Consider the following 20,684-nt stretch of genomic DNA (forward strand, 5'->3'; position numbering starts at 1 on the left):
GCTGCAGATGAGCTGCAGCTGCTGCTGGTGTGTTCAGGGGATGGCAGCTCTGTCTGGAGGGGCACAGTGCAGAACATGCCTTGTCCCTGATGGGGGAGTCAGCCTCAGTGGCCCTCGGGGTTATTTTCCCTGAGGAAATCATTATTTTATTATTGTATTTATTATTTCTGCTCTAGAAGGCTGTGGTGGAGATTGCAGGGGTGCTGTGGTGAGGCTCTGATGTCACTGGGACTGAGGAGGGAGGGACAGTGACAGTGTGACCCCTGAGCTTCCATTTGAGCAGAAACACCTGTTTACAGCTGGTGTGGAAAATTACTGCTAACAGCAGAGGTCATCCATCCCAGCAGCCTTTCAAGTGGAACAAATAATAGCTTTCTTTCTTTATGTTTGAGATCTTTAAGGTGTTTGGGTGTTTTATAATCTGTAATGTGTTCCTGTGCTGTATCACTTAGATACTGTATGTGCTGCTGTATGCACCAGTACTGCCTTTTCCAAGGATACTGAAATTGCAAATAAGAAAATAAAGCACAGCTCTTAGACTTTAAATTAATCTCGTTTAACTTTATTCCTAAACTGACATTTATGAGAAATAAATTGAATTAACATAATTGCCTCAACAAAAGGACCTAGGCACTAGGCTCTGAAAGGTTCTTTTAATAGATTTCATTGTGTTAGGACAGGGAATTATAAGTGCATTCCATCACTTGTACAAGTTTACATTTATGTACCATGGGCTGATAAAGTCTGTAATAATGAGGAAGATAGCAATAGCTGTAATTTCCATTCCAGTTTTGGTTTTTTCAGTGGGGTGTTTGGAATTGCACAGTCCCAGCCAGTCTGAATGTTGGTGGTTTCCTGGAACTTGACTGAGTTTCTTCATCAGTGCCACAGACTCACTGTGCAGAATGGTTGGAGCTCATGCCACAGTGCAGACTGTCAAACTGAACTTCTGCTGCAGAAGTCTTAAAGATTCGTTTTTAAAATGAGACTAAAACTGTACAAAGTGAGGCAATGAGCAAATTGTGGCAGTCAGGAGTGAAGTTGTAGCTTAAGCATGAATGGCAGTCCTGTTTTTAATAGGGTATGGCACCCTAAGGGAGGCAGGGTTTAGAGCATCTGCTTTCTTTTGGTTTACTTGTTGACATTACAGAGAAGCTCAGAGTTCACAATTCTGTCACTAGATTTAAATGGTGTCCTGTTTTTATCATTGTAGCTGACTTGGACGGGTCCCTGTTTGTGTTTGTGTTTTATATCCTGTTTGTATTTAGGAGGGCTGGCAGGAGGGGCTGGAGCAGCAGCAGGGGGCTCTGAGCCCCTGGCAGTGAATGCCCCGAGGGGCTGCAGAGCCCCGGGGTCCCTGCTCTGTGGGGAGGGGGCTCTGAGCCCCGGGGTCCCTGCCCTGTGGGGAGGGAACAGCTCCCTGTAAAACATCCCTGAGCTGCCTCAGGCGTCTGGATGGATCCCCAGGGTGACTGGCACAGCCTGGCATTTCCCTTGCCAGGATCCCTTTCCTTTTGCTTTTACATTTTCCAGACTTGAGGCATTTGGGATAATCCTTTCCAGATGCTTGCCAAGCTCCTTTCTTTTTCTCCTGAAGGCCATGTAAGGAGAAAAAGCTGCATCCTTATACTGAATTCTTAAAGAGTATTGTATAGCAAAATGTTAGCTTTATGTGTCAGGTTTTGCCCTGTGCACTGCAGGAACAGATGAGCCAGGTGGGGATATCAGTGTTTGTCTGCACCAGGTTTTATTTTCTGTCCTGCTTGCAGCACCCTTGACCTTCACAGGGATGTCTGCTGCAGGTCCTTCACCTCCTCCTCTTTGTAAGAAAGACCCCAGAGGAGCCTGCCTGGTCACAGGGACCTTCCTCTCCAGTTAAACAGCAGGGAGATGGGCAGCACCCTCTGTGCTTTGGCAAAGCAGCAGAGCCTGACCTGGGCTGTGATTGCATCTCACCAATAATGCAGCAGCCCAGCCAAGCCCTGCTCTGCTGGGGGAGGAAAAGATGCCAGGAAATTAAATCACCCTCTTTGGGCAATGGGTTGCTTCTATTATTCTTAGTAAGAGTTTATCCAGTAACAGGCTGGGTTTTTCTCAGTTTCTGTTTGGTGCATCAGATGTATCCAAAGGCTCATCAAGTCCTCCTTTTAATTTTTTTTTTTGTTTTAAATATTCCACCATCAAATCTATTTGCCCTGTTGTTTTTTGGTTTTTTTCTTTCTTACTTGATTTCATTTTCTCTCTTCTGATATGTAATTCTCCTGTCATGAGCTGGGGAGAAGCAGTGAATGCAGGTCTGTGGAGGGCACAGAGCCAGCAGCCAGCTCATGGTCCCTGAGTGTCCCTGTGGCACCAGAGGAGCCAGGGAGGGACCCAGGAGGGAAGAACAAATTGTCAGGATTTTATAACAGAAGTGTTATAAAATTATAAAGTTACTAAAAAGGGTGTGGGTTTGGGTCTCAGAATGGTGTCTGTCTGTGTCACCCATCTCACCTGTTTGGTGTTGGAATGTTCTCCTGGCAGTGCCCTTGTCATGGTCAGTCAGCTCTTAGAGATCATCTTTGTAAGGACTGATGACATTTCAGAGAAAGCAACAAAAGAAATTAATATTTTTATAGATCTTAGAAAATGTAAACATCAGTAATTTTATTTATTAGTATTTAATTTCTTGAGTTTGAGTTTTTCTCTAATCAGAAATCCTGATGCTCTTTCAGGTTTTGTTAGCCAGTGTTTATATTTCTATAATTTCATGTTTTGTTTTTTTTTTTACAGGCTCTAGGAAGCTTTTACTTTCTTCATGAATCTTTGAAAAACATCTACCAGTTTGATTTTAAAGGTAAGCAGAGGAATGAATGTTTTTAATGTTTTTGATGGCTGTATACATGGAGGCAGCTTTTCCATCCTCTTTGCTGGTGGTGCCTGGCAGTGTTTCCATGTGTGCAGCTCCTGTAAAATGCAGGAGCCTGGGGCAGGTGTTGCTTTTCTTACCTTCCACAGACCCCCAGGCTGCAAGCCAGGGCACTCATCACTGCCTTGGGTGACAGTGAGCCCTGAGCCCTGCAGAGCTCCCAGCTCTTCATGCAGAGCAGAGCAGGACCAGACCTGGACTGTGCACCAGTGATGGGCACTTTGCAGAGCAGCTGGGGTGGATTTGTTGAATTGCTTGGCAGCAGGGCAGGTCAGCAGGAGGGTGGCACTGCTTTAACCCACAGGGATCCTTTGGGCTGGAGCTCCTGTGTGTCCCACCAGTCTGAAAGTAATGCTAGGCTGTGTGCATTAAATATTAGAAATGGCATAGAAAATTATTGAATGCTTCCTGAGGTGAATATAGATATACAATTTATGTCACTTCAGTTAAGAACTGTATATATTTAATACAAAAATACCTGAGCTTCATTTAGCTTCCTGAGCTGAGTCACATTAATACTACATCTGGCATCCCATTAATGTAGGGCACTGTTGGAATGGTGGTGACTATGACTGAACTAATTGCCATAATTATATGGATTAATTCTTCTTGTTCTCACAGACAGATTCTCTCTGCTCATGTAACTGAGGGTGCAGGGTCCTCCTGCCCTGAGATATTTGAACAGCAGCTCTGTGTGTACAGTGCAGAATTTTTGAAAAGTGAAAAAAGTGAATAGGAAGTGGAAAAATGGAAGAAAAAAGTGTAGAGGAAAACAATCCATAGGAAAGCAACAAACAGATGCTTCAAATGGTCACTGCTTTATTTTGCTTGGGAAAACCTTAGCAGAGCCAACTGGAATGTGAACCATGCTCATAAGGATGGGTTTGGCCCAAACATCATTTAGAGGAAAAAACTCTTAATGAAACTGTGAGGAGATGGGTGAATCAGTGCTGTAAGTCACACTCTGTTCCTGTAACAGAGCAGAATCCATCTCCCAGCACAGGGTTTGTAAAATATGACCCCAAGGGCTCCCATCTTTCAGGGGAAATGTAAAACTTGCCTCTTCTCTCATGACTATTGACGTTTTCACAGTGTATTAAGCTCTTAAATCAGAAGAAAAATCCAAATGGATACAAACATTCTCTGCACAAAAATCATTATGAAATTCTGGTTCTGCTCAAAAGTGTGCAAGAAAGAGATGTTTATGCACAATTCAGTATTCCTGGAACATCAGTGTTGCTTTTCAAAATTCCCTGCACAGTTGGATGTGACTGAATACAGACTGGATAAAAGGATTGTTGTTGCTTTTCAGATGTGAGGAAGACATACCTGCACTGCAAAGCAGCAGGTTCTGTGCTGCAGTGTGGGTCTCTTGGGGTCTCTTGGGGTCTCTTGGGCTCCCTGCACAGGGTCAGAGGTGCTCAGAGGTTTTCCTGCCATTCCAGCTGTGCCCAGCCTGTCCTGAGGGTCTGAGAGGGGCTGGGGCAGGTCCAGCTGACCAACACATTGATAAAACATTTGTGTTAATCATAAAAGTGTCAGGGTTTGTATAAACCAGAATACTTCGGTCTGAAATGAAGCATGACTCTAAAGAAAGGAAAATACATGATTAAATCATTTGGTTTTAAACCCCCCTGTTATGAATATTATGTTTCTTAAGTAAGTTGTATCTACTGACAGCTTGCAAAACGAGGCTCTGACACAGCCCAGCACATCTGCAGAATCAGATTTGCTGCCTTTGTGTGATCAATCACACACTGTCTGCTAAAGATCAGATTTCCCACTTCTGCTGGTTTTTTATCTGCCAGACCAGCTGGTTCCATGACCAGTTGTCCCAAGAGCTGTCCCACCAAGTTTGGAAGTTTCTCTGACCACCCCTGCTGACCTTGCAGAATTACTACAGCAAAACAAGAACAATTATTGATTACTACAAGGGAAACCATCCTATAAAAAGGGAGCTGCAAACCAAGTTGGGTGGGAGTGTGGGGTGGGCAGTGACCCCTCACGTTCCCCCAGCACTGATTGCTCTGTCTATGTGAAATAAACCAATCAAAGTTTTGCTAAATACAGGGACTTTGTTTCTTATTTACATTTATATTTATATTTATATCTATATTTGTATTTGCATTTACATTTATTTTTATATTTATATTTATATCTATATTTGTATTTGTATTTATATTTGTATTTATATTTATATTTATATTTATATCTATATTTATATTTATATTTGTATTTGTATTTGTATTTGTATTTATATTATTACTGCTCAGAATGATGCCAGGTCATTTGCCAGGTGTTTGTTCAGTTGTGCTGTGGGAGCACATAAAGAAAGAGCTCTTTTCCCCAAACACAGTCCTGCATTTCAGTAAATGCTTCCTCAGGTATCCAGTGGGACTGAACACTTTAGGCTCTTGATAAAACTTGGTGTTTTTCTCTTACACATTCCCAGCTGAAACTGGATCCACTGGCCCAGCACAATGGCAGCTGTACATCAGCTGTGTCAGAGGAATTAAACTAGGTTTAATTTTTTTAAACTAAGGTTCTTAGATGTGCTCATCTTTGATAAGATCCTGCTGATTTAGCAGCTGTTTTGCAGATGCTTCTGCTTTGCCAATAAGCATGAGAAGGTGCTCATAATGTTGGAGTTATGTTTGTTAATTTTGGTTTATCTCTCTTCCTAGCTAAGAAGTATAAAAAGGTTACTGGGAAAGAAATCTACTCTGACACTTTAGAAAGCACACCCATGCTGGAAAAAGAGAAGTTTCCACAGGATTATTTCCCTGAGGTATGTACAGAACTGTGAAGCATTCCCAAAACTGGCTTTGATTTGGATTTCCTCTGGCAACTCTTGAGCAGCTCCTCTCAGTGATAAGGGCAGAATGGAACCCAGGATTGTCCCAGGACTGTCCCAGGATTGTCCCAGGACTGTCCCAGGACTGTCCCAGGATCCCAGGGATGTCCCAGGGCTGTCCCAGGGCTGTCCCAGGATTGTCCCAGGGCTGTCCCAGGACTGTCCCAGGATCCCAGGGCTGTCCCAGGATTGTCCCAGGGCTGTCCCAGGGCTGTCCCAGGACTGTCCCAGGGATGTCCCAGGATTGTCCCAGGATCCCAGGACTGTCCCAGGACTGTCCCAGGACTGTCCCAGGGCTGTCCCAGGATCCCAGGACTGTCCCAGGATTATCCCAGGGCTGTCCCAGGGCTGACCCAGGACTGTCCCAGGACTGTCCCAGGCTGTCCCTGCTGCAGGGGCCAGTGTGTGTGACCCAAACACACACTGCTGCTCCTCTAGGGCTGCCCTCACCCCTCTTGTGCTCGTTCTCAGAACTGGGAGGTGCTGGAGCTTTGATGGTCTTGTCAAAAGCAGGAGCACAAGCAGAGCTGGGGGTGTCTTGCACTGCACCTGCAAGTGCAGACTCTCTTTTCTTTGATGTTTCCTTTCATTTTCTCAGTTTTAATTTCTTAGGAACATCCAGAACCTGGGTGTTTAATGGTTAATGTTCTCCTCAAACCAAGTGGATAAATTTGTTGAACTCCTGTAACATTTGTGGATCAGACAGGCATGTCACTGCTTTAATAAAAGGAAGAAATAAATAAACTCCTAAAATTAATTTGGAATTTGTAAATATACACACTTAGGGATATTTGCACAGTGCTTGGCAGAGCATTACATAAATAGTTACAGGATTGATAGGGTGAAGGTTGTTTTTTTTTCCTGACTTTGGTACTAAACTATGTATTTTTACGTCTGAGTACTGGAAGGAAAAGTGCCTTTGACATAATATTGCAAAGCATTTGCTTTCTGTGAACCAGCACCTCAAATAGTTCTTTGAAGTGTCACATCCCTGAGGGAGCTGGAGCTGGTTCCTCAGGTGTTTGTTCTTGTTCACAGGGGCTCTAAGGTGACTGCAGAGCTGGAGACCAAAAACTCAAACACAGACACAGCAACAGCAAAAACCAGCAGGGGGATAGATTTGCTTCTCCCAGGCATGTTTCTGTATAAAGCCAAAATGAATCCTGCTACCACGTGTTCTCTCTAGACAAATGTTAGTATTAGCAGTAGCAGTTACAAGGCCACAGATAGTTTGTGTTTGGAAATTTGGGTTTCCCCAGCAGAAGGCATGAGCAGCATATTTGCCCAGACATTGCACTGACATGCTCTTGTGTGTTTTAGCCAGACCTTTCATATCACATCTGCAGTTTTTTGTCTGAGAAATGGTTTAAGACTGATTTCATTTTATTGCAGTTGTTTAAGGATGATCTAAAAGTAATTACAGTGATTGAGGCATAATGCAATTCAAAATAATTACAGCCCACTGCATATAAAACTAACAAAACTTTCTGCCTTGATTTATGGGTCCTCTTGGCAAGGCATAAACCTCAAATGATGCCTCTGGGAGCAACACTCTAGATAATGTTAGGCCATTTTAAAAAAAGCAGATTTGTGTAGTCTATCAGGCCTGAGTAATTTTTTTTTCTCATAGTGAGAAATTGGTTGTTATCATAGATCACAGATACTGCTCAAAGCTCTTATGAAAGATGAATTAATTTCACTAATGCTTTAATGCAAACCTTTCATGGAGGAGGCTGTATGGTGATAACCTTACTGCAGTCTCTCCTTTCTCAATTATGATTTATGTTGTCTTTTAGTAGATGAAACTGCCTGTATTCACAATCCATCTGCTGCCTAAAGGAATCCTATTAACAGAGGATCTGAGGAGAGACTTAATAATATAAGGTGAAAGATGTGGTATCCCCTTTCTGGGACATGAAGTAGGATTTTTTTTTCCCTATTTTAAAATGTAGATCACTCTCTGAGAGCATAAGATGACCTATGTCATCTCCACCTGGTTTTATGCTGGTTTACAGATGGTGTAGCAGCTAGTGACTATTTGTTAAAGTAAAAATAAAGATTGTTGCTTTGAAATCTGCAATGAAAAGCAGATTTCTCTTTCCTCCTTCCCAAGCTCTTCTTTGCATTCTGTTTCCAAAACTTTCTGCATTCATGTAGAAGTACTGAAGCACAGGCATGATCCAGAAATCCAGAGGGCATGGTGCTGAGCTGCAGTCTGTGTCTGGGCTGCATGGGGAGCCTGCAGCCTGCTGGAGTGGCACAGACAGGTTGTTGAGCAGTGAATTATTTCCTGGGGTGGGAGGATTGTGTTCCAGTGGTGAGAGAAGGTGGTGTGCAGCTGTGTGTGCCACGGCACAGTGGGACAGGTGTCCTTGGGCAGGTGCTCCTGCTTGGGTCAGCCTCAGCCCCCCTGCTCTCCTGGCTTCCCTCTGGCCAGGGAAAAGCCCAAACCCTCCTGGTGCTGCCCTGCCCTTGTTCCCTTTGGCAGTGGCTCAGTCTGGAGCCCTGTGGGGCTCTGACCCCAAGCAGATACTGAAGCAGCTGATCAGGGGAGAGAGGAGGAATCCTGAGGTGGGAATGGCTCTGTACACTGTTTTTCTGGCAGGCTGCCCCAGCAGAGCTCTGTCTCCTGTCCAGTGAGCACGGGGTGTGCTGAGCACAGGGATGTGGCTCCTGGAGGAGGAGGAGTTCTCACCGTGGTGAGGAAGGCTGGGCATGCTGGCTGCTGCTCCTGCTGCCAGGGTCTGGCTGATTCCTCTTGCAGGTTTCCCCTGAGCTGTGTGTTCCTTTAAGGAGCTGCAATTACACTGCAGTCATCACCACTTTAATATGTCTTTCCTTCATGCCCTGCTTTGTATGGTTGAATAAACCCTTTCTGGGTCACTATTTAATTTGATATGGTCCCCCTCAGTAAAATGATGGAGAAAAGATGAATTAAGGCTCAGTGCTGGTCATTATCAATCATGGTTTGTGTGCATTACTTATTGCTCACAGTGCTTTTTGACATTAGCCCTCTCTAACCTCTCTCCTCATGTTAATGCTGCCTGCAGGTCCTTTCCCCCAGTGTAGCAGGGGTTATTTATGCAGGGGCTGGTTCTGGGGGGCTTTTAAAGGTCAGCACAATCTCCTCAGGGACTCTATTCACTAAGGAGAAGCTGGCAGAATGTAACTACCAGTTTTCAAACTCTGATTTTAAAACCTGTATTATTTTTATTAATTATTTTTATTCAGCCAGTGAGGTGTGAGAGCTCCAGCTCCAGCTTGGCAAGGTGCCCTGGTACCTCATTCACACTCTGCCCTTCCAGCAGTGAGAGCAAGGCTGTGGCAGGAGGTGCTTAATGAATGCAGAAATACAGGAAACACAGAGTGCTGCAAATAGAGCACAATTGGCTTGGATCAGCATGGGCTTGGGTTAAACTGATCTGCCTGGGAGATAATCCAGCACTGGGCTGGGATCTGTGAGAGCCTGGCTGTCCCCAGGTGTGCAGGGGCAGCAAGAGAAAATCTGGTTTAATCTGGGAAAAGCTTCCTCCAGGAGCTTAAACAGCAGGAGATGGCCCAGACAGGCTGTGGGATGTCTGTTCTTGGAGATGCCCAAAACCCAGCTGAATATGGCTCTAAACAATGTGATCTGCTTGGTCTCCTTTGCTGCTGCATCTTTTCAGGTAGTTTTGCCAAAGAGGAAAATAGCAAATGAGAAATTATTGAAAACATTATCTTGGACCACACTGTAGTCTAGGACTACTTGATTTTAAGTTTTGTGTAGTTATACTTAAGAAGGAAATTACAAAGCTCCCTTTTTTATATCAAGATGAAATTGGAGCCAATTTTGAATGCTTTCAACATGTAACTTTTTTAATTGGTTTCCTTTTGAATAAGTGTTGACATCTCTCCTTGTAACTGCCCTTGTGAGCATCACAGAAGGGACCTGGCTGGACTGTGGGGTCTGTGATTCAGCCATGGGTCCTGGTGGGGAAGATCAGAGTGTTTGCTTTCCAGCCAGGCTGAGGTTCTGTGATTCTGAGATTCTGGGACTCTGTGATTCTGTGATTCTGAGATTCTGTGATTCCATGATTCTGAGATTCCATGATTCTGAGATTCTGAGATTCTGTGATTCTGTGATTCCATGATTCTGAGATTCTCAGATTCCATGATTCTGTGATTCTGAGATTCTGTGATTCCATGATTCTGAGATTCTGTGATTCTGAGATTCTGTGATTCTGAGATTCCATGATTCTGAGATTCTGAGATTCTGTGATTCCGTGATTCCATGATTCTGAGATTCTGTGATTCCATGATTCTGAGATTCTGAGATTCTGTGATTCCATGATTCTGTGATTCTGAGATTCTGTGATTGAGATTCTGAGATTATGTGATTCCATGATTCTGTGATTCTGAGATTCTGTGATTCTGAGATTCCATGATTCTGAGATTCTGTGATTCTGTGATTCTGTGATTCCATGATTCTGAGATTCTGTGATTCCTTTTTGCCTCTTTGTTTTGCTGAGGCCCTTCACTGTCTCAGCAGTGTATAGGACTGAGGAGAATACAGATAAATGGAGCTGGCAGTGTCTCAGGAGAGCTTTGGGGTGCTGCCCCTGGCTGGGGATGCTCTCTGGGCTGGTTATTTGTCCACAATAAGGAGTCACAGGTTTTTCCTACAGATGCACTGTCCCCATCATTCAGAGCTGTGTGCTGCAATATTCACTGCCAGAGCACGCTAGCCCAGGCACTGTCAACAGGAATAAACAAATCATGTCTGTTTGTGGAAGGCTGCAGGCTGTGGCATGGCTCACAAGCGCTGCTGGAAAACCTCATTTTGTGTCAGAAGTGACACGTATGGGCACGAGCTGAATTGTGGCTTCCTTGCTGATGGTGTGCTCATGATGAATGGAATCTTTTACCATTATTTAAATTCTTAACTTCTGTAGCAATACTGGGTGGCTTGGCTCAGCAAGAGGAATCACTTTCTAGCAGATCTCATTCATTTTAATTTGATGTAAATCTCTGATGACATTTTACAGCTCAGGTAAAATTACAAAGAAAACATTTGTGCATAAGCAATAAGAATTTGCTGGTTTAAGCTGAGCATAAATATAGTTGGAAAGCTTTCCTATTTGGTTATTTTTCATCTATAAACAGCTGCCAGGGCTTTTATTAATTTTACATGTAAGTTTGTAACTGCTGCAGGACCAAAAATACAATTAATTCAGGGATTTATATAAGACACAGTATCTGTTTTAAAGGTACCTCAGTTTGTGTTCAGTGCTCCTTGGTTATAAGGATGGGTGAGCTCTGCTGTGTTTTGTTTCCTGCCTGTACATTTCACTTCCACAGTGATCTTTACTAAAGTGATTGGTTCTTATTCACTTATTTTGCAGTGCAAGTGGTCCAGGAAAGGTTTCATTCGAACCAGATGGTGTATTACTGATTGGTAAGTTGCATCTTTGTTTGTGATTGCATTTGTTTTGTGTGTCTGCTGTTGCAGGTGTTTCGCTGTGTTTGTGTGTCCTTGGAGCAGCTGTGCTGCAGTCACTGCACTGCCTGGAGGGCAGGGGCTCAGGCATTCAGAGAAGTGCTGCTGCTCACAGTGCTGCAGGTGTGCAAGGTGCAGGTGTGCAAGGTGCTGCTGCTCAAAGTACTGCAGGTGTACCAGGTGCTGCTGTGCAGGTGTACAAGGTGCAGGTGTGCAAGGTGCAGGTGTGCAGGTGCAGGTGTGCAGGTGTGCAGGTGCAGGTGTGCAGGTGCAGGTGTGCAAGGTGCTGCTGTGCAGATGCTGCTGTGCAGATGCTGCTGTGCAGGTGCTGCTGTGCAGGGTGCAGGTGTGCAGGTGCTGCTGTGCAGGTGCTGCTGTGCAGGGTGCAGGTGTGCAGGTGCTGCTGTGCAGATGCTGCTGTGCAGATGCTGCTGTGCAGGTGCTGCTGTGCAGGGTGCAGGTGTGCAGATGCTGCTGTGCAGGTGCTGCTGTGCAGGTGCTGCTGTGCAGGGTGCAGGTGTGCAGATGCTGCTGTGCAGATGCTGCTGTGCAGGTGCTGCTGTGCAGGGTGCAGGTGTGCAGGTGCTGCTGTGCAGATGCTGCTGTGCAGATGCTGCTGTGCAGGTGCAGGTGTGCAGATGCTGCTGTGCAGGTGCTGCTGTGCAGGTGCTGCTGTGCAGATGCTGCTGTGCAGATGCTGCTGTGCAGGTGCAGGTGTGCAGATGCTGCTGTGCAGGTGCTGCTGTGCAGGTGCTGCTGTGCAGGGTGCAGGTGTGCAGATGCTGCTGTGCAGGTGCTGCTGTGCAGATGCTGCTGTGCAGGTGCAGGTGTGCAGATGCTGCTGTGCAGGTGCTGCTGTGCAGATGCTGCTGTGCAGGTGCAGGTGTGCAGGTGCTGCTGTGCAGGTGCTGCTGTGCAGGGTGCAGGTGTGCAGATGCTGCTGTGCAGGGTGCTGCTGTGCAGGGTGCTGCTGTGCAGGGTGCAGGTGTGCAGATGCTGCTGTGCAGGTGCTGCTGTGCAGGTGCTGCTGTGCAGGTGCAGGTGTGCAGATGCTGCTGTGCAGGTGCTGCTGTGCAGATGCTGCTGTGCAGGTGCTGCTGCTGGTCCTGGCTCTGGGGCCCTGCTCAGGCTCAGCTCAGGTGCAGTGGCCCCTGAGCCCTGCTGCTCACCTGGGCCAGGTGCTGTGTTCAGCCCTCACCCTGGCTGCTGCACACTCATTCCTGGCCATCCTGCACATTCCCCTGAGCCCACCTGGAAATCTGCCTTTGCCATGGAGCCTCACCTTTGCTCTTCACTGCTTGCCTGTGTTACAGTCACATACTGTGCATGAATGTCCAACACTTCTCCCTTCCTCATGTGGTTGTTTCACATCTTTTAATAGAAAGCTTGATTTTGGAATCTCATGAATGTTCATGTTAGGCTGGCTTTTGAGTACTGAGCAGGGTTCTGGCTTTGTTGGCATAAGCATGTTTATTTAATTAAGCAGTCTGTGAAAACATAAAAGGTACCAGGCTTGTTCCTTTTATAGACTGACCCAGAATTTGGGCAGGCAGTTGGGTGGTAATGCAGGCTCATGTTGATTTTTCTGAATCCCTATGTGTGGGGTGTGATTCCAGCCCTAGATAATCGCAGAAATGAGTGTTAACATCAGAATTTGGCCTTTGCTCTTGTGCCATGACTTCCCTAAATTCTGTCTCTTCTGTCCTCTGGGATTTTCTCTGTGCTGAAAAAACAGCATGAATTTGTTTTTAGTCCTTTCCAGGAAAAAGCTGTTCTTCAGAGCCAGGTTTAAACGCAGTGTTTTTCTGTGGGGTGTTGGAAGGGCAGTCCTTGGCTGTAGGGGATGTGTGGGTGCTGGGCAGGGGTGAGCAGCCCCCGAGCTGCCCCAGCCCCTCAGCAGCTCAGCCTGCTGCCAGGTCTGCCTGCAGTCACCTGCAGGTGTCATCCACATCATCCATCAAGGTCTCAGATGTTTCTAAGGGGAGATTGAAGGGGAGACTCACTCTGACCCATTTCTGGAAAATGAAAGTGGAATACAATGGAAAATACAGGGGGTTATAAAATGCACCCAGGGAGGTCTGAGTGCAGACTCAGGTGGGTCTTCAGGGTGGGATGAGTGTTTGCCCCCAGTCTCTGTGTATGAACAAAGTTCATAATCATGAGAACCAATTTCATAATTCATGACTTTTATTCAATGCATTTCTGCATCCTAATAGGTCAATAAAAACAGAGCCCAGGCTCTTGGTGTTAGTACTCCTGTGTGAGTTCTTGAAGGGAACTGTTCATTTTCCCTACCTAGGAACAGGATGTACCTCATGCCACAAACAGAGGGGTCCCAAAAAAACAGCAAAGTGACCTTAACAGACTTCAGAGAACTGTCCTTTTTCCTCCTCTGGGATCAGTGATCTGCCCCAGCTGAGTTTCTCTGTGAATCCAAGTTCTTCAAATCCATTATTCTTCATTAACTTGTCTTTAGTGTGCACAAAGAATCCTGGGGCATTCATGAGTTTTTGCATTATGCAGAAATCAAAGAGAACTCCTCAATTGCATGTCCTTTTATTTTGTGGGTTTTTTAGTATCCTGGCTATCAGGTGAAGGTGTTTGTTTCTGTTCCACAGTTCTCAGTGTTAGTGTTTTACCAGGTGCAAGGCTGTGCACTGAATGCATTACAGTCTTAAATATAGTTAATATAATAGTTCATATTTGCTAGGGAGAGTGGAGTACAGAATGCACTTACCATATTTAGGTAAGGCACCAACCTTGGGAATTTTGCAATTATGTCAATGGTCAGAATCAGCAACCAGAATAGTTTTGATATTCTTGAGGAGGTGCTATTGGAAGATAACAGGGAAATGCAAGGCATTGCGCTCTGAGAGGAGAATTTAAAAGCACCAATACTATTTTGGGAATAACTGACTCATTACCCCTGCTGGAGAAAAGGATCAGGGGAGAAGGAATTGAATATGGATCATTATTATCTTCCTGAGAGTGTTAATGGGTAGATCCTGTGAAGGACACGAAGGGAGAAGGCACAGTGATTATTTATTATGCCAAGGCATAATAAGTAGAGATAGAGTGTTCTGTTGGTTTGAGTGCTGAGCTCTAGGAGCACTGGAAGAGCAGAGTAGGGGTGGTGAAGTATTTGGGTAGGGCTGAGAAACTGGCTGACCACAGCAGGGAAACTGGTTGCTGTCAGCCCTGCGGAAGGGGCAGCAATCACTATAATTTGCAGGAAAGTAGGTAATATGATGAAAATTTGAGTTTAAAGGAGGAAGCTGCAGGTGGGAAGTCCTTCAGCAGTAAATGGGAAGGACAGGCATGCTTTGGCCCCATGGGGTGGGTTATGGATGGCTTTGGATGGGTGAGCTGTGAGGTGGGACCCCCTTGTCCTCCAGGGGTTCCTTCTGTTTGTCCTTCAGGCAGGCAGGAGTGGATAGCTCATGTTTTGTGTCTTGTGATCATTGTCTCTTTGTGAGAAGGGTGCTCCCCATCAGTGTGGGCTCAGTGTTCAGTGTGCTGCTCCTGGAGGCAGGGATTTGCACCAGGATCTCTGCAGAGCCCTTGTGCTGTGGGCTGTGTCTGCCCGTGCTCTCACTGTCCCTGCTGCTGTGCCAGCTCCATTCCCAGCTCTGCCTGGAACCCTCCCTGAGCACAGCTGGCTCTGCTCTGTGTGTCACAGAGCCTGTGCATGTGCTGCTGCAGGTGGCACCTGGGGGCTCTGGGGGCTCTGGGGGCTCGGGGGGATCTGGGGGCTCGGGGGGCTCGGGGGGCTCTGGGGGCTCTGGATGCTCTGGGGGCTCTGGGGGCTCTGGGGGCTCTGGGGGCTCTGGATGCTCTGGGGGCTCTGGGGGCTCTGGGGGATCTGGGGGCTCTGGGGGCACTGGGGGCTCTGGGGGATCTGGGGGCTCTGGGGGCTCGGGGGGATCTGGGGGCTCGGGGGGCTCGGGGGGCTCTGGGGGCTCTGGATGCTCTGGGGGCTCTGGGGGCTCTGGGGGCTCGGGGGGCTCGGGGGGCTCTGGGGGCTCTGGATGCTCTGGGGGCTCTGGGGGCTCGGGGGGCTCTGGGGGCTCGGGGGGCTCTGGGGGATCTGGGGGCTCTGGGTGCTCTGGATGCTCTGGGGACTCAGGGGCTCTTGGGGCTCTGGGTGCACGGGGGGCTCTGAGGGCTCTGGATGCTCTGGGTGCTCTGGATGCTCTGGGGGCTCAGGGGCTCTTGGGGCTCTGGGTGCTCGGGGGGCTCTGAGGGCTCTGGATGCTCTGGGGGCTCTGGATGCTCTGGGGGCTCGGGGGGCTCTGGGGGATCTGGGGGCTCTGGGGGCTCTGGGGGCTGGGCAGGTCTGGGTTCTGGCCCCAGAGAAGCAGCAGTGTCTGGTCCCTGCAGGTGCTGAGGGCTCAGCATTCCCCACACAGGGACAGGTGCAGAGTCACACAGGTGTGATTCACTCCTCATGTCAGCAGCACTCTCCTCTCAGTAGCTTTCAGTGTTGTTTATTGCAAAGCCACAGTTCTACTCCACACTTAGCTGCAGCTTTGACAATGGGAGTTGTTTGTTTACACATTCAATTTTGTTTTAAAAACATTTCAGTGAGAGGGTGCTGCCGGATTTCTGGAACTGTAACTGACAAATAGCTTTTCATTTTCATGTTATACATCCTTTATGCAAAAGACTTGATGGAGTCTTACCTGTGGATGAGCTGTAAGTTTGATGGCAGTCTGACAATCCTCTGATTATGACAGTTTAATCTGCACAGTTCTTGTGAGTAAATATTAAAGTAACTTAAGAGCGAATACAGTAAGTGCCTTGTTGAATGCTTTGCTGATGCAACAAATGTTTTTTTTCTTTTATCCTGAATCATTTTATTTTTTTCCTTTTTTTGTCATAGTGCCTTTGACTTGGTAAACATTCATCTTTTCCATGATGCTTCCAATTTAATTGCTTGGGAAACAAGCCCATCGGTTTACTCAGGAATACGGCATAAGGCTCTTGGCTATGTGCTGGATAGGTACGTATGGCCTCTGCTGCCCTCTCGGGCTCCTGGCAGCGTGGGGGGCTCAGGGGGCACTCTGCACTGGGCAGGGCTCTGCTCTGCCACCTGAAAGTGCTTTCTGCCTGCCAGGGCTTTCTAGGCAGATCTTTATCACACTTACTCTTTAAAGTCACATTTTTGGTCTCGGGGAACCACTCTGAAGTCACCAAAATTGCACAGTAGGAACCACACTTATTTTATAATTGTGTTAGGTAGATTAGCTTATTTTGAGGCTGTGTGGATTCTAATGAAGCTGCCATTCAAGTGCATCTTCAGTTGCAGAATAACAGAATAATTTCAGCTGGAAGTGACCTCTGGAGGTCTCTTATCCCTCCCCCTGCTCAGAGCAGGGCTGGCTTGTCCAGCTGAGCTTGGAGCAGCTCCAGCATGGGCCACATATTGCTGTGTTTGACTACCCTGACTGTGAAACTTTCTGTCCCTGTTACCCAGCCTGGATTTTCCTCACAGTGCTTTGTGTCCATCACCTGGATCTTTTGCCATGCACTGCTGAGCAGAGTCTGGCTTTTTGCTCTCTGTAACTACCAAACAGATAAAGCCAGCCACTAGTCCTCGTGTGGGCTTTTCTGTGACCTGGACAAGCCCAGGTGTTTCAGGCTCTCCCTGTGGGTGCCTCCACAGGGAGCTGGATGCTTTAATCCCCCAGCTGCTACAGCAGCACAGCCTGCATGGAGTCACCCTGGTGTTAACAGTGGGCTCTGGAGTTACACAGCTGGGGCATCTGATGAGGGCTGCACTACAGAGAACTCCCAAAAATACCCAGAAATTTACAGCTCAAGAAAAGGACAACTTTCTCTTGAGTAAGAAGAGGATGTCTCTGTGTGGGCACTGGTGTGTTGGCAGAGTAAACAGGGGTTTTTCCTCTTAGGAGCTGCCTTGCCTGAGGAGCAGAGCTTTAGGGTGTCTGTTCAGAGCAGCTGTGGCACACACTGCAGTCCCTGGGGAACACAGCCCCAGAGCTGCTCTTTCCCTGCTGTTTCCCTGCTGTTTCCCTGCTCTTTCCCTGCTATTTCCCTGCTATTTTCCTTCTGTTTCCCTGCTGTTTCCCTGCTGTTTCCCTGCTGTTTTCCTTCTGTTTCCCTGCTGTTTCCCTGCTGTTTCCCTGCTGTTTTCCTGCTGTTTCCCTGCTGTTTTCCTGCTGTTTCCCTGCTGTTTCCCTGCTGTTTCCCTGCTGTTTCCCTGCTCTTTCCCTGCTATTTCCCTGCTATTTTCCTTCTGTTTCCCTGCTGTTTCCCTGCTGTTTCCCTGCTGTTTTCCTTCTGTTTCCCTGCTGTTTCCCTGCTGTTTTCCTTCTGTTTTCCTGCTGTTTCCCTGCTGTTTTCCTGCTGTTTCCCTGCTGTTTCCCTGCTGTTTCCCTGCTGTTTCCCTGCTCTTTCCCTGCTATTTCCCTGCTATTTTCCTTCTGTTTCCCTGCTGTTTCCCTGCTGTTTCCCTGCTGTTTTCCTTCTGTTTCCCTGCTGTTTCCCTGCTGTTTTCCTTCTGTTTTCCTGCTGTTTCCCTGCTGTTTTCCTGCTGTTTCCCTGCTGTTTTGCTGCCCAGCAGCCCGTGGCCATCTGCAGGGTCCAGTTCAGTTCCAGTTCTCTAACTGGGCCCCAGTGAGGATGGGATCACTGGGGCAGGGGCAGCTGGGCAGGGTCCCTGTGTCCTGGCCCAGGGCAGGGAGTGGGGGTCCCAGCCCAGCCGGGGGTGCTGAGCCCCTCTGGCAGCAGCCTGCAGGTTACAGACGCTCCTGATGTGCTGGAAAATCCTTTTGCCTTTTCCCCCTGCAGCTCTTGACTGGAGCAGGTTCTGAGCAGTTGGAGTGTAAATGCCTTTGCACCTCGCTCTTTCCCAGTCCCCTTCCTCTCTGTGGGGTTTCTGTCCCTCGGGCGGTGGGTGGGATGCTGGAATCCGCCTTTCCCCCGGCAGGGGGCTGAGCAGGAATTTCCCAAACAGGGATTTACCGTCAACTCAGGGATGACCCGAGGACGAGCAGGAAAAAGCCAGAACTGTCTTTCTCTTGTATCATTGCAGAACCTGCTCACTCCACTCGAAAACGCTGAGGCACTTGGCAGGTTTGCATAGGTGGCATATAAATAAATGTGTGACAGATCCCTGATTTACAGACAGGGCTCAGGAGGGTCAGCTCTGCTCTTAGTGCAGTCTGAGCGCCTGTTCCTGAGTTCTGTTCAATACAGCACCGTGGGGGTTTCGTTTCATTTTTGTCTTGGCTCCACTGGTCTCCTCACATTGTCTGATGGTTTGCACGAGGGAAACCTGTGCGAGGCTTTTTCATTGTTTATTGCAGGTTTGTTTCAGCACCCGGAGCGCTCCGGTAGCCGGTGCTGCCGGGACCCCCCACGCCGCGCGGTGCCCTGTCACTGTCCCCTGTCACTGTGCCCTGTCACTGTGCCCTGTCACTGTCCCCTATCACCGTGCCCTGTCACTGTCCCCTGTCACTGTGCCCTGTCACCGTGCCCTGTCACCACGGTCGGGGTGTCACCATGCCCTGTCACCCTGCCCTGTCACCGTGCCCTGTCACCGTGGTCAGGGTGTCACCGTGCCCTGTCACCGCGGTCGGGGTGTCACCGTGCCCTGTCACTGTGCCCTGTCACCGTGCCCTGTCACCGTGCCCTGTCACTGTGCCCTGTTACCCTGCCCTGTCACTGTCCCCTGTCACTGCGGTCGGGGTGTCACCGTGCCCTGTCACCGTGCCCTGTCAGGTGTCACCGTGCCCTGTCACCGTGCCCTGTCACTGTGGTCAGGGTGTCACTGTGCCCTGTCACCATGCCCTGTCAGGTGTCACCGTGCCCTGTCAGGTGTCACCGTGCCCCGTCACAGTGCCCTGTCACTGTGCCCTGTCACTGTGCCCTGTCACCACGCCCTGTCACTGTGGTCAGGGTGTCACTGTGCCCTGTCACCATGCCCTGTCAGGTGTCACCGTGCCCTGTCAGGTGTCACCGTGCCCCGTCACCGTGCCCTGTCACTGTGCCCTGTCACCGTGCCCGGTCAGGTGTCACCGTTGCCCCGTCACAGTGCCCTGTCACCGTGCCCTGTCACTGCGGTCGGGGTGTCACCGTGCCCTGTCACCGTGCCCTGTCACTGCGGTCGGGGTGTCACCGTGCCCTGTCACCGTGCCCTGTCACCGGGCCCTGTCACTGTGGTCAGGGTGTCACCGTGCCCTGTCACCGTGCCCTGTCACCGTGCCCTGTCACCGCGGTCGGGGTGTCACCGTGCCCTGTCACTGTGCCCTGTCACCGTGCCCTGTCAGGTGTCACCGTGCCCCGTCACAGTGCCCTGTCACCGTGCCCTGTCACTGCGGTCGGGGTGTCACCGTGCCCTGTCACCGTGCCCTGTCACTGCGGTCGGGGTGTCACCGTGCCCTGTCACCGTGCCCTGTCACCGTGCCCTGTCACTGTGGTCAGGGTGTCACCGTGCCCTGTCACCGTGCCCTGTCACCGTGCCCTGTCACCGCGGTCGGGGTGTCACCGTGCCCTGTCACTGTGCCCTGTCACCGTGCCCTGTCACCGTGCCCTGTCACTGTGCCCTGTTACCCTGCCCTGTCACTGTCCCCTGTCACTGCGGTCGGGGTGTCACCGTGCCCTGTCACCGTGCCCTGTCAGGTGTCACCGTGCCCTGTCACCGTGCCCTGTCACTGTGGTCAGGGTGTCACTGTGCCCTGTCACCATGCCCTGTCAGGTGTCACCGTGCCCTGTCAGGTGTCACCGTGCCCCGTCACAGTGCCCTGTCACTGTGCCCTGTCACTGTGCCCTGTCACCACGCCCTGTCACTGTGGTCAGGGTGTCACTGTGCCCTGTCACCATGCCCTGTCAGGTGTCACCGTGCCCTGTCAGGTGTCACCGTGCCCCGTCACCGTGCCCTGTCACTGTGCCCTGTCACCGTGCCCTGTCAGGTGTCACCGTGCCCCGTCACAGTGCCCTGTCACCGTGCCCTGTCACTGCGGTCGGGGTGTCACCGTGCCCTGTCACCGTGCCCTGTCACTGCGGTCGGGGTGTCACCGTGCCCTGTCACCGTGCCCTGTCACCGTGCCCTGTCACTGTGGTCAGGGTGTCACCGTGCCCTGTCACCGTGCCCTGTCACTGTGGTCAGGGTGTCACTGTGCCCTGTCACTGTGCCCTGTCAGGTGTCACCGTGCCCTGTCACCGTGCCCCGTCACCAGAATGTGGCTCTGCCGGGCTGCCCCCGCAGCAGCCGTGGCTCTGGCTGCCCATGCTCTGTCCATGAATTGCTCATTCTGAGGGCGCAGCCAGCCGCAGATCCGGACCCCCGGCGGGCTGGGGCACAAAGGGGGAGCGCTGCCCACGCTGAATAATGGGAAGCCCCTTTCAGGGGCTGCACTAACCTTTTGGCAGCCACCAGCACACTCTATTCTGATCTGCTGATTGGGGAGGACAATACACTG

At 49.2% G+C, this 20,684-nt stretch overlaps 1 protein-coding gene across 2 annotated transcripts in view; it reads left to right on the forward strand.

Moving 5' to 3' along the window:
* Positions 1-20,684, forward strand: part of INPP5A (inositol polyphosphate-5-phosphatase A) — a 164,015-nt gene that overhangs the window by 77,981 nt on the left and 65,350 nt on the right. For both annotated transcript variants that reach the window (XM_079311993.1, XM_079311994.1), the window contains exons 5-8: positions 2,773-2,836; positions 5,593-5,696; positions 11,144-11,196; positions 16,121-16,240. In XM_079311993.1, the coding sequence (XP_079168119.1) occupies positions 2,773-2,836; positions 5,593-5,696; positions 11,144-11,196; positions 16,121-16,240 (341 nt within the window). The remainder of the gene's footprint in view (positions 1-2,772; positions 2,837-5,592; positions 5,697-11,143; positions 11,197-16,120; positions 16,241-20,684) is intronic.

Source organism: Erithacus rubecula (genome assembly GCF_903797595.1).
Source record: "Erithacus rubecula genome assembly, chromosome: 9".
NCBI lineage: Eukaryota > Metazoa > Chordata > Aves > Passeriformes > Muscicapidae > Erithacus > Erithacus rubecula.